General features: G+C 39.7%; 1 protein-coding gene across 2 annotated transcripts in view; it reads left to right on the forward strand.

The window, feature by feature from the left end:
- The window catches only part of ZWILCH (zwilch kinetochore protein), a 39,778-nt gene extending 25,656 nt beyond the window's left edge, over window positions 1-14,122 (forward strand). Inside the window, exons 15-19 of one of the 2 annotated variants that reach the window (XM_081227626.1) lie at window positions 3,423-3,559; window positions 4,605-4,700; window positions 9,373-9,494; window positions 12,755-12,876; window positions 13,980-14,122. In XM_081227626.1, coding sequence (XP_081083752.1) covers window positions 3,423-3,559; window positions 4,605-4,700; window positions 9,373-9,494; window positions 12,755-12,843 — 444 coding nt within the window. In that variant the 3' untranslated portion in view covers window positions 12,844-12,876; window positions 13,980-14,122. The remainder of the gene's footprint in view (window positions 1-3,422; window positions 3,560-4,604; window positions 4,701-9,372; window positions 9,495-12,754; window positions 12,877-13,979) is intronic. The other variant, XM_081227627.1, reaches the window with a different exon arrangement.
- The last annotated feature ends 4 nt before the right edge of the window (window positions 14,123-14,126 follow it).

The following is a 14,126-nucleotide window of genomic DNA, read 5'->3' on the forward strand; positions in this document are numbered from 1 at the left end:
GTTGTAAGATTCTTTTAGAAAATGGATCTTCAAATGACATCTGGTCTCTTATAAAAATGCCAAGATAGGAAAACTCTAGCTTTATCTATTATGCAAAGTAAGACTCAGCTGGATTCTTTTGAGGTTAAGTTTTGCTATTCAGAGTTTAAACATTTTTTAAGGGTGTATATTTTTAGTGGAAACTTTTGATACATTTTTTTATACTTAGGAAAGTAATAACATTTCGAAAATTAGAATATAATGCAAATACACCCTTAATCTCAGCACTCAAATATGAGTACCCTTATTTTTATGAATTCCCCTCAAGTCATTTAATATGCCTGTTTTTTAAAATATGGTTTGACTCCAGACTTTTTTTTTTTTTTTGGCTGCATTGGGTCTTTGTTGCTGTATGCGGGCTTTCTCTAGTTGTGATGAGCAGGAGCTACAGTTCGTTGCAGTGCGCGGGCTTCTCATTGCAGCAGCTTCTCTCGTTGCAGAGCACGGGCTCTAGGCGCGTGGGCTTCAGTAGTTGTGGCTGACAGGCTTAGTTGCTCCCCAGCATGTGGGATCTTCCCGGACCAGGGCTCGAACCCGTGTCCCCTGCATTGGCAGGCGGATTCTTAACCACTGCGCCACCAGGGAAGCCCCCGACTCCAGACTTTTGACACAATGGTTCTTAAACTTTGAGAATCTCCTAGAAGCCTTGTTAAAATGCTAATTCCTGGGCCCCAGTGACTCAGTAGGTCTAGGGGCTCTGGAATATGTCCTTTTTTTTTGGCCGCACTGCACAGCTTGTGGGATCTCAGTTCCCTGACCAGGGATTGAACCCAGGCCGTGGCACTGAAAGCCCAGAATCCTAATCACTAGGCCACCAGGGAACTCCCTGGAATATGTCATTTTAAACAAACCATCTCCATCTGCAGATGATTCTGATGCAAGTGGTTTGCAGATATATTAGATTTCTATTGCTGCCATAACAAATTACCACACACTTAGTGTCTTAAAGCAACACACACAAATGTATTACTCTGTAGTTCTCTAGTTCGGAAGTCTAGTCTGGGTCTCACTAGGCTAAAATTAGGGTGTTGGCAGGCTGTGTACCTGTCTGGAGCCTGCCTGTAGGGGGAGGATCCATTTCCTGCTCATTTGAGTTATTAGCAGAATTCAATTCCTCATAATTATAGGACAGAGGTACCTTTTTCTTGCTGGCTATAAACTGAGGACTGTTCCCAACTTCCAAGGGCCAACCCATACCTTGGCTCTTGGCCCCCTTCTTCCATCTCCAAAGGCAGCTATAGTGGGTCAAGTCCTTCTCATGCTGTGTCTCTGCCTCCCTCATCCAGTTTTAAGGGTTCATATGATTAGATTGGGCTCACCTGCATAATCCAGGATACTTTCCCAATTTTAAGGTCAAATGACCATATACATCTGCAACCTTAATTCCTTTTGCCATAAATGTAACATATTCACAGGTTCTGGGATTAGGACATGAACATCTTTTTTTTTTTTTTTTTTTTTTTTTTTTGCAGTACGCGGGCCTCTCACTGCTGTGGCCTCTCCCGTTGCAGAGCACAGGCTCTGGACGCGCAGGCTCAGCGGCCATGGCTCACGGGCCTAGCCGCTCCGCGGCATGTGGGATCTTCCCGGACTGGGGCACGAACCCGTGTCCCCTGCATCAGCAGGCGGACTCTCAACAACTGCGCCACCAGGGAAGCCCCATGAACATCTTTTGAGGGTGGTTTTCTGCCTGTCACAGCAGGCCACACCTTGAGAAGCCCTCACTAGGCTGTACTGCCTCCAAGTAATCAGTAACATCAGGCTATGTCACCTCTTCTCTGTGCAGGGTCTTGGGGACAGACCGAGGTAGACCAGGCGGGGTTGTAGCATGGGTAGAGAGAAAGGGGAAAGGCAATCTGGGTCTGTTCCTTTGTGAAAAAGACCTAGGTGGGCCACGTCCAGAGCTGTCAGAGGACCACAGGGAATATGGGTGGCAGGTGTGGGGAATGTTGTAATCTGTAGCCTGTGGTGAGTGGGGCTGCTTTGGGGTACTCTCTGCCTGGGACCATGCCTATTTTCCTACTTGTGTTATTTTCACATTTTGGAATAACCTGTGTAAGACAATTAATATGTCCCTATATTTTGGATTTAATTATAAATGATTTTGCATTAAATTAGTTTATCACATTTTGCGTAGCTTCCTTTAAACTGTAATTGAGGATTACCCATGGATCTCTCCTACTCCCTTGCCATTACCTCCACTCAATTAAAAGATGACCATAACTTTTCCCTTACTGTATTAGTTTTCAGTTGCCACCTAACAAAATTTAGGAGCTTAAATGAACACAAATGGATTATCTCACAGTTTCCAGGAGTTGGGAGTTGGGCACATTTTACCTGCGTCCTCTGCTCAGGGTTTCACAAGGCTGAAATCAAGGTGTCATCTGGAGGCTTGATGAGGGAAAGATCTACTTTTAAGTTCCCTCGCTTATTGTTGGCAGAATTCATTTACTTGTGGCCCTTTGATGAAGGTCCCCATTTTCTTGCTAACTGTTGGTCCAGTACTGGCCTCAGGTCCTAGAGGTTACTTGTGGGTTCTTACCATGTGGCCTTCTCCACAACGTGGCAGTTTGTTTCTTCAAAGCCAGCAGGAGAGCATCTCTAATGCTTCAAGAGCTCACTGACTAGGTCATAGTAATGACCAGGCGATGCTCTCCCTTTTGATTCATTCAAAGTCAATCAGTAACCTAATAATGGGAGTAACAACCCACCATATTTATAGATTCTGGCTTCGCTCAGGGAGAATGAATTATACAAGATGTGTATTCCAGTGGGTGAGAATCTTGGGGGTCATTGTAGAATTCCACCCACTGTATTTACCATGGATTATTTCCTTAGGATTGGGTCTCAGAAGTAGATCTGAGCATATTATGATGGCTTGACATAATATTGCCAACTTTCTTTTCCAAAACCTCATACCAGTTTACCAGTGATATATGTTAGTGGAAGCTTATCACTACAATTGCTTAATTTCTTGCTACTTCAGGTTTCCTATCTATTTTTAGACATGAGTACTCCCATCAACCTAGCAAGTTTGTTGAAGTTAAGAATTATCTTGTGGATTTGCCATTCTTTCCATCTGGAGAGTTTGATGGGTGGTACTAGTTACCTACTTGGACCTCCTTGGTGAAGCAGTTCTGTGATTTGCTTTTACCAGAGAATGTGTATAATGGTTTGCTTAGAACATTCTCAGTGAAGACTTGGAGTTTAGTTTGAGGAATAGTATTGAAAGGAGGAAGGCTATCTAGCTGCCTCCTGTCTTCTTTTTTCCCTCCCTATTAATCAGGCATCCACACTGAGGTTTAGTAGGCACGGTTAATTCTTTCCAGAGATTCCACTTGTTCTTTGACTCCCTATTTTCCTTGTCCTTTTTTTCATTCCAGGAATATTTCATTTCTCCATCAGTAGATACACAAGAGCAGGTTCATCGTGTTCAAAAACTCCACCATATTCTTGAAATAGTAGTCAGTTGCATGCTTTTCATTAAACCTCAACATGAACTCCTCTTTTCTTTAACACAGTAAGTGTTTCTGTTGTTTACTTACATAAAAATGTACTCTCTTCTGAAATAGTTGCAGCCAAAATAACTGCCTTTTTTTACTATCAGTTAGGATAGAATCTGTGTACCCTGTCTTCACAGTAACAGAAAGGTTCTAAGTCACTGCCATGAGAAGGAAAGGCTTTGGATTCAGGAGGAATCAGGTTGGACACTTGGATCTAGCACTTCCTTTCTAAGGAAGTTTCCTTTCACTGCATCTTGTTTTTCATCTATAAAAACGGTGTGATGTGTATAAAGTAGTTGACACTTGAGGTGCTTAATAAATATTAGTTCCTTCTCTTTTCTTTATATCCTTATAAATTTGGGTCAGGCTAATCATTGCCAACCATCTATATGGTAACTGAATGGAATCGAATTTTATTAGCAGACCTCTGTCAATAGGGTTGCTGAAATTTTAGAGAGTTTGTCAATCAGTTTGACTAAAAACAGTTTGGAATAATCCTTACACATGGATCGTTGGTGTCTTACATGTAGTTTTTGAGGCTTCAAACTGGAAATAAGTGAACCATCCAGTGGAAGAACTGGGTTTATTTTTCCCTGTGGAAGAAAATGTACCATTTCCTTTTCCAAAATTAGAATTTGACTTACTTGTAAAGGGAAAAGTTTGAAATTGTTACTGTGTTTTTTTTGGTTTTGTTTTTTTTTCCATTAAAGATCAGTAGTATATGTGAGTTAACTGTTTAATTCCCCATACTTGGAAAACAATGGAGACTATATCTTTGTTTCTCTTTTGCCTTTTTGTTTTTCTCTTTCTGATACCTCTTTCTCCCCACTTACACCTTTACTTGAGATCAACATAAATATATTTTATATTTATGAGAAATATGTCCACTATTAATTTTTTTTAAGTGAATGATATTTTCTTTCAAAAAAATAATAACCTAAGTGTTGTTGGGATGGGGATTTAATGTTTCCTTTATGAGCTTTAGACTAACAGAAAGCCTTTATCTCCAAGTGGCATTTTTTTCCAAAAGCAATTCTTTTTTTCTTCTTTTTTTCTCTTTAGATCCTGCATAAAATTTTATGAACACAATCCTCTTGATGAGCAACACATTTTTCAGCTGCCAGTCAGACCAACTGCTATAAAAGACTTATATCAAAAGTAAGCAATTTAATAATTAAATTATACTTCAAGTCCAGCCATGATTCTAGGCAATTTCAGTGTCTGCTCCATGGGGACCTCATGACCCAGAGCTGCTTCACCTCTGAAACCATAGTCATCTGATTCCCATCCCCTGAACATAGTCTGATAGAGTCCTCCCTCTTCCTTCTCCCAGACCTGTGGTCTCCTCTCTTTAGACTGTCGGTCCTCTACTTTCATTTTTCTCTCAATTTGTAATTTCTTCACAGAATAGGGCAGAAACTTCAGCCAGAAGGGAAGTGACAAGTTGGGAAGAATGTGATCGGGGTAATGACAGCGAAGTCAGAGGTATGGCTGTGGGAATGAGAGAAGAATCTGGGATTGGGGATTGCGGAGGTATGGAGCTGAGGCTAAGATGATAGATCGGCCATCCATGCGGGACACTGAGGTTGCCTCAAATCATGGTCTCCACTGACTCTTCTCTCAGCATATAATAGACTTGAAATTTCTCTCACACTGAAGCCACTCCATTTATACCCTCCCTCTATATAGTTCCCTCTTCGCCAAACCCCATCACTCCCCTGAAATTGTTTAGCAGAAGTTGCCAGTGGCCTTCTAATTGGCAAATCCAGAGGACACTTTCCAGGAGAAGAGTTTTTTGGCCCCTTGTGTAATTAGCTAGCCCACTAATTCTTTCTCCTTCCGTAAGCACTTGTAAGACTCTGTGGCATTTAATACTATTGCTTTCTTGAACCCATCCCCTTCGTCTGTTTTCATGGCATAACATTCTGTCTTAATTTTAACTCTACCTCTCTGGCCCACCTCCAAGACTGAGAATGGTCCTCTTTTCAAATTCTGCCTCATTCATATGTGAGTTTCCACCAGAACTCTACCCTCTGCCCTCTTTTCTTACTTCCTGTCTTCCCTGGGTGATTTCGTTCACACCCCAATCTTCAGTTCCTCTGGGCTAATGATAATTCATAACCCACATCTCCAGCTTCTCCTGAGCTTCACACCCATGTTTCTAGGTGTCTGTTAGACATGAATTCTCAACTTTAACGTCCTGTAGGTAGTTCAGACTCTAAGTCCCAACTCTTCACTCCCCTTCCTAACACGTCTCCTCCTCCCACATGACCTCTCAAGTGGCCATCATAATCTCCACCTAGTGCCCCAAACAGAAACCTAGGACTTATCTTCCACTTACTGCTGTCACTTCCTTCCTCCTTGAAATGGTTTCCAAGTCCTGACCTCCTTGGAAGCTCTTGAATCTGTTCCTCTCTCTACATCTTCGCATCTATTTCATATCTGCTCATCTCATACCTGGGCTGAGCGCAGTAAAATCCTTTTTCCTAGCTGCTCTATCTGCCTCCATTAACTTCCTTCTCTGTGACCGCCAAAGTGATCTTCCTAAAATTCAGATCCCATCATGACTTCCTTCTGTTTAAATGGCTCCCTTACCTTTAGGACAGTGTTCCATCACCTCAGTGTGGTCTGTGAGACCTTCTGTGCCCGGCTGCTGTGCCTTTCTGGTTCACGTGCCACCACGCCTTCCCACTCGCCTTTTGAGTCAGCGACCCTATATTACTGCATTTCCTCAGATACTGCACACGCTTACCTGACAGTGCCTACGCCCGTGCCCTTCTTTCATCCTGGATCTTGTCCACTTAACCAACTCCTCCTTCTAATTTCATTATAAGCTCAGCTCAAAGACCACAATATCTGAGGATTCTTTTCCAACTCTACAATCCCAATATGAGTTAAATTACCCCTCGTGTATTGTCCCCTCCCATGTCTGATATTTCTCTATTACAACATTTCTCAAAATTGAATTGTTTATTTAATTTTTTATTTATTTTTTTTTTTTTGCGGTACGCGGGCCTCTCACTTTTGTGGCCTCTCCCGTTGCGGAGCACAGGCTCCGGACGCGCAGGCTCAGCGGCCATGGCTCACGGGCTTAGCTGCTCCGTGGCATGTGGGATCTTCCCGGACCGGGGTACGAACCCACGTCCCCTGCATCGGCAGGCGGACTCTCAACCACTGCGCCACCAGGGAAGCCCTGTTTATTTAATTTTTATTGAAATATAGTTGATTTACCATATTGTATTAGTTTCAGGTATAAAACAAAGTGATTCAGTTATATATACTATTTTTTTTTCAGGTTCTTTTTCATTATAGGTTATTAACAAGATATTGAATATAGTTCCCTGTGCTATATAGTAAATCCTTGTTGTTTATCTCTTTTATATATAATGGTGTGTATCTGTTAATCCCATACACCTAATTTATCCCTCCACACCCCTTTTTCCTTTGGTAGCCATATAAGTTTGTTCTCTATGTCTATGACTCTGTTTTGTGAATAAATTCATTGGTATTATTTTTTATATTCCACATTTAAGTGATATCATATAATACTTGTCTTTCTCTGTCTGACTTAATTCACTCAGTATGATAATCCCTAGGTCCATCCATGTTGCTGCAAATGGCATTATTTCATTCTTTTTTTTTTTGCACACGGAATGAATATTTTATTACTAGATTATAAAAATAAAATACAATAATTTTAAAACAGAACTTAAAACACTGTCCAAAGCTTTAATGTGACACAAATGGGAAAATTAAATAAATTAATTACACATTTATGTACAGATGGCCTGTACAAAAGCACTCCATGTTTCTGCCAATACTCTATGTCCTTGGTTGCCTGAGCAAAAATGCATAAAGAGGGCTGCTTGGAGGGGAAAGAGGTACAATACAATACCTTTAGAGGTATTTGAAAGAGCCATTTCTCATCACTCTTGATTTCATGAAGAGGAGAAGAAAGGGAGAAAACTATGGAATTGTTAAATTATTCTATTCTAACTTACTGGTGTTGCTCAACAAGAGAGAATTCTTATGGTTTGTGGTTCCATCTGATTTAAGAGCTGCCAATAGTTCAAAACTTTCAAGATTTATATCTAATTCAAAAGTAGGGCTTCCCTGGTGGCGCAGTGGTTTAGAGTCCGCCTGCCGATGCAGGGGACACGGGTTCATGCCCCGGTCTGGGAAGATCCCACATGCTGCGGAGCGGCTGGGCCTGTGAGCCATGGCTGCTGAGCCTGCGCGTCCGGAGCCTGTGCTCCGCAACGGGAGAGGCCACAACAGTGAGAGGCCCACATAACGCAAAAAAAAAAAAAAAAAAAAAAAAAAAAGTAGGTGTTTCCCAACTCCCTCTTTTTTCCTAAAAGCTGTGAACTTCTAAGTAAATGACCCAGTGACATCAGCACTTGGTTATTTTAGGAAAGGAATCACAAGGGGGACCAGGAACTGTGCATGAGAAATGAGGGAGCTCAAGCCTAGGTCATCTGTTGTTTTCTTTACTCGGTTCACCCAATCCAATTTCAGAGCCCCAAGTGGCACAGTGTTATATTTCCTTTAGCTTCCTATCTTTGTATTTCTGAATGCTTTTTACCTTAGTGAACTAATTTACCTAACTGGTGAATAGTTTAAAAAGAAAAAAATCCCAAGGGCTTTCCCTTCCCTGATCCCTAAAATAAATCACATTCAAGCTCTGGTAGGTTTGTTTATCCCTTGTGGATGAGAGAAGAACAGACAGACAGACCCCAGGTATGTCAAAGTACTATGCATGAATTTTTAAGGATTTAAACTGTATATTTTAAGGGGGAGAAAAGCAACATATGGCAAGGGTAGTCTATATAAAAATTTGGTTTACCGAGTGTTTTTAACTGGGTGAGTGAACACTTATGTACATAGTATGAAACAATGTTAAACTACTGAAAAGAGAGATAAAATTTCCTACTGTTATTGTGTAAAATTATGTCATCAGCAAATTCTGTAGTCACGTGGGCTTAAAGGTCTGCCTCGCTGAATCCTATTCTCTAGGTCAAGGAATCCAGAACCCTGGCCCAGGGTATCTGAGAGATATGTCAGTATCATCTATCATCAGTGATACATACTGTGCCCATACTGTTATAGCTGAGTAGTATTCCATTGGGTGTGTGTGTATGTATGTGTGTATGTATGTATATGTATGTGTATATATATATATAGGCACACCACATCTTTATCCATTATCTGTCGATGGACATTTAGGTTGCTTCCATGTCTTGGCTATTGTAAATAGTGCTGCTGTGAACATTGGGGTGCATGTATCTTTTTAAATTAGACTTTTCGTTTTTTCTGTATATATGCCCAGGAGTGGGATTGCTGGATCATGTGGTAGTTATATTTTTAGTATTTTTTAAGGAATCTCCATATTGTTTTCCATAGTGGCTGCACCAGTTTGTTATCATTTACATTCTTGTTTCTCCCCCTCTTTTGACTGTGCTTCTTTTTTTTTTTTTTTTTTTTTTTTTTCTTTTTGCGGTATGCGGGCCTCTCACTGCTGTGGCCTCTCCCGTTGCGGAGCACAGGCTCCGGACGCGCAGGCCCAGCGGCCATGGCTCACGGGTCCAGCCGCTCCGCGGCACATGGGATCCTCCCAGACCGGGGCACGAACCCGCATCCCCTGCATCGGCAGGCGGACTCTCAACCACTGCGCCACCAGGGAGGCCCTTGACTGTGCTTCTTGAGGGTGGGAATTGTGACCTCTCCACCTCTTCTTCCTCAGTGCTTACCACAGAAGGACTTCACTATGTGACTATAGAAAGAAGGAATTGGATTGGTTTATTTTCTTTGCTTTTTTTTCTTTCCTTAGTGAGAAGCCACAGAAATGGAGAGTGGAAATAAACAGTGGTCAAAAGAAGGTGAAAACAGTTTGGCAACTGAGTGACAGCCCGCCTGTAGATCATCTGAATTTTCACAAACCTGGTAGAGATGGTTGGTAGTCTATTCACGTAAATCATTCCAATAGAAAATAAACTAAGTTTACTAGTAGAGATTATTATTAGAGCTCTTGCGCCTAGTTCTAAATAATTTTCCTGAACTCTAGGTATAAACCTATTTATTCTAGGGGGGAAAAAAGCATGAAAGAGTGCTTTTTCTCATTATCCTAGCCAGAGGAAATTTTATTAAAAGACACCAAGCAATAGGGACATAGGTGTGAAAATAGGTTATAAAATGGAAATGCCAGCTCATACTTCACACTTTTGTGCACCGTTTAAAACTGATGATATTTCTGCTCTAATACCTTCTCTGTGGCAGGAATAAGGGTTGAGATTTCTAGTATTGTATCAAAGATTATGTGTGTCAAAGAATGTCTCTTTGCCCCTGGTATAATTAGCTGACCCACCAGTTACTCATACCTCCTTCCGTAAGTACCTGTAAAACTGCACATGGATTGTGTGCGGCTGTCATCTCTTATTTGTATAAGTCTTAAATGGCTGATTCAAATATTGCAAGGATTATCCAAAATAAAATCTGATAGTTTTAAGACAGAATTCAAGGGTATTTGAAAGCTGGGAATACAAATAGTCCTATTGTAGTGATTGATATTTTGCAAAATTATTTCCAGAAATTTTTATTCTTCCCCCCCCCCAGTATATTTTGATTCAGGCATAATGGGAACTTCTCTATTCATATGGCTGAACTGCTAAGTGTGATATAAACGCTGGAGCCTATAAAAGATTGAAAATGAACTGTATAAAAATAAAAAAATTTCTGCGTGGCAAAAAATACCAGAGGCGAAGCAACAGACAAACGATAAACTAGGAAAAGAAATTTGCAGCTCATGTTCAGAAAAGGGGCTACATTCTCTAGAATATAAAGAACTTTCAGATCTGTAAGAAAAGTATTAATAACTCAGTAGAAAAAATGGGCAAGTAATATGAACCGTTTACCAAAAAGGAAATTTAAATGTCATCTTAAAAGCAAAAGGTGATCAACCCCACCTATAATAAGAGAAATGCAAATTTATATTCTGTAGAGACCATCTTTCACCTGTCAGATTAGCAGAGATCAACATGTTTGGTGTCACAGTGCTGGCCGGGATTTGGGGGAACCTCATGCATTGCTGGATGAAGTGTAAAGTTGTATGGCTTTTGTGGAGGGTGATATTCACCAAAATTTTAAAGAATACATTCTTTGGACCACCAGTTCCATTAATAGGAATCTATTCCACATATATAACCAGACATGTGCAAAAAGGCCTGTGGACCAGATCACTAATTGCAGTATTGTTTACAGTAGCAAAAACATGGGCCTGGGGCATAGAAAAACCTCCGAAAGGAGACAACTAAAGCTCAACCCTGAGGTGTGGAATGATGAGGGCAGGGGTGGGTCTCAGCTTTGATCATTAGAAGCATCTGGGGAGCCTTTAAAGTCTTAATACCCAGACCAAGTGAATCAGAATCACTGGAGGTAGAGCCTGGACATCAGAATTTTTAAAGTTCTCCAGGTGATTTCATTGTGCAACGAAGGTTGAAGACCACCAGTTTAAACATTTTATTTTATCTATATTTGTTGTTTCAGGTTTTTTTTGTTAAAGACGTGTGTTATGATTTTAAAAGTTTAAAAGACATGAATAAATGTGATACATTTTTCAAAAATGCCATTTTAAAATAAATTTTATTACATTAAGATTAAATCTCTTAGGAGATTAATACAAGATTAAACACCTTTTCCAATGATGCTGAATAAGTGAAGTATACGGAACCTATCTTCTAGAGTCTTTTTAATGCAGGTTGCTTCAAAAAAGAATGAAAGTTGTTTTGAATGTTAGAGTTAAAACTATTTGCTAATGTATTGGTCCAGTGACTCCTCTTATGAAAATAAGGAATTTTTATGAAATCATATATTTACATGCTTGGAAACACACTCACACTCCATTTTGACTTGAACTTCATAACCTCTTCTACCCATTATGTATTCTTGATGTGTTTGTCTATAAATTATTCAGTGACCTTTGGCCCAAACCAAGACCCACTGTTAAAGGAGGACTTCATTTGTAAAAGTCATAGATTATTCAAACAAAGCCTCAGTTTTAGATATTCACGTCCAATAATCATTTATTTTTGGCCAAAGATCATAGGCATTTACAAAATTAGACTTTCTATTTCATTGGACTGAGCATTTAGGTTAAATACTAGCTTTTGGGCTTCCCTGGTGGCACAGTGGTTGAGAGTCCGCCTGCCGATGCAGGGGACACATGTTCGTGCCCCGGTCCGGGAAGATCCCACATGCCACGAAGCAGCTGGGCCCGTGAGCCATGGCCACTGAGCCTGCGCATCCGGAGCCTGTGCTCCGCAACAGGAGAGGGCACAACAGCGAGAGGCCTGCGTACCGCAAAAAAAAAAAAAAAAAAAAAAAATACTAGCTTTTCAAGATACCTAACGGTATGATGCTCTTGAGTAAAACAGTTGACATCAAAAGCAGGAAGACTGAAGAGAGGAAAGTGTACTTTTAGCTGCCCTGGGAAAAGAGAATAATGACTTGGAGTTAATGGGGGAGAAAAACAGTGTCCAGTAGAGTGCTGCTCACCCAGTGGGTGCTCGGCCAATGATTGCTGGTAATGGTGGGAATATGGAAACCAAAATGTTGACCCACAAGGAAGTGGACATGATCTCATCTAAATGTTAATTGTATCATTTGATTTTGAAATACAACAATCTTCAGGAGAAAAAAATGGATATGTGTCTAGCCCTAAGACTATAAATCCTAAGTAGAAAATGTTTTCTGAAATATATATTACGATTGGAAGAAGACAGTTATATTTAACTGTAGTGGAGGAGGCATTAAAAAATAAAGCAGTAGCTTACCAAATTAAAAATATATAATTTTTTGGCCAGGGGGCTGCACTGTGCAGCCTGTGGGATTTTAGTTCCCTGGACCAGGGATCCAACCTGGGCCCCCAGCAGTGGAAGTGTGGAGTCCTAACCACTAGACTGCTGGGGAATTCCCCCCGAATATATAATTTTTAAAAATCTACTTTAGTTTGTTTAGTCATGTTTTCAATGCATCAAGAGGGTTGACTATTAAAAGGAATTGTCTTTGCTGATTTTTGTCTAACAGGTTCTTTTAAAGTAGAAGACACATCATTCAGACTACCTCTTGATTGTTGTAAAATTCAGCAGTAACTTAGCAGAAAAACAATTCAATGAATTGTTGATGAATTCAATTCTGATCTCTCTCTCTGGTTATAGATTTTTCTGAATTAACATTAAACGGTAGCCTGGAAGAAAGGATATCCTTTACTAACATGGTTACCTGCAGCCAGGTGCATTTCAAGTGAAGTGTGCTGATGGGGCCCTCTGTAAGGTAGTATGTTCACTTTTTGTTCTCTGCAAATACTTTATAATGTCTTAAATACCTTACTTTTTTCTTTCTACAACATAAATGCTGATTTAATACATTTGGAATATGGATTATTAGTAATCACATAAAAGGCTTACCAGGTGTTACTGAGCAGTGCAAATCTTTAATTTCCTTTCTACCTTCTGTAGTCAACTGACAGTTTAATCCTAAAACCGAAGAAATGAAAAAAATTTTTTTGAGTGGTAATGTCTTTGCATTTGAAATCTGTATATATAGTAGAAGGAGAGTTTTGTCTCAAAACCATTGATGGAAGAGAAAAACCCTAAACAGGCATGCCAATTTGACATTGAGAGCAAAGTTTTGTTAAAAACAGTTGTAACCCAGCCCAATTGTAGGACTAAGTCCCAGATGTAAATACCCTTTTTAAAATGTTTAACTTGAGGTAGTATTAACCAAAAGAATTAATGGAATAGCCTTTTCTACGATCTTACTGTTTTTGTGTTTCACAAACAACATTAAGTGGAATCAGATAATGAATAAAATGCCTAACATCATTCTTTCTCTTAAGCTGTGTTTTGTACCCAAATAGATGGATATTAATTTTAGCATTTTAGCATAGTTAAGAATAAAATGGACTTAGAAAAAACAGAATATTTAGTTACAGAGAAGATATATAAATTAAATAATCAATATATAATATTCCTTTGAGGTATTTCATTGAGTAAAGGATATTAATTTAGCATAAGAAAATTTCTTTTAGAAAAATATATATGCTCATTTACTTGGTACCCACCTAATGCTTTTTCATGGTTGCCTGGTAGGATTTACAGTCTGAAAGGACTGTTATATCTAAAGGATTGACTTTGTCCGTCATGTGTAAGGCAGTGCTAATGTGGCAATCATTTCTACATTAAAATAATATTTCCAGACAGACTTTAAAACGAGATAAGTTACAAAACAGTTTGTGCACTGTGATCCCTTTTTGCAAAATGAAAATCAATGCATAATATACAGCAAAATATTAACATTGACTTTGAGAGGGGTGAGATTACAGGTGATTTTTATTTCATTTACTCTTATTTTTATTTTCTAATTCTTCAATCCCAGCTCAAGCCAAAAAAAAAAGAGAGAGAGAGAGAGGTGGTGGGAAGGTAATTATCACAAAACCTGAAAACAGATGTATGTAAACCTTTGAAGGAGAAAAAGGAGGAAGATCCTGAAGAAGATCCCGAAGGTTCTTTGTGAAAGATGCAGCTACAA

The sequence above is a fragment of the Mesoplodon bidens genome, assembly GCF_964165515.1.
Source record: "Mesoplodon bidens genome assembly, chromosome: 3".
Taxonomy (NCBI): domain Eukaryota; kingdom Metazoa; phylum Chordata; class Mammalia; order Artiodactyla; family Ziphiidae; genus Mesoplodon; species Mesoplodon bidens.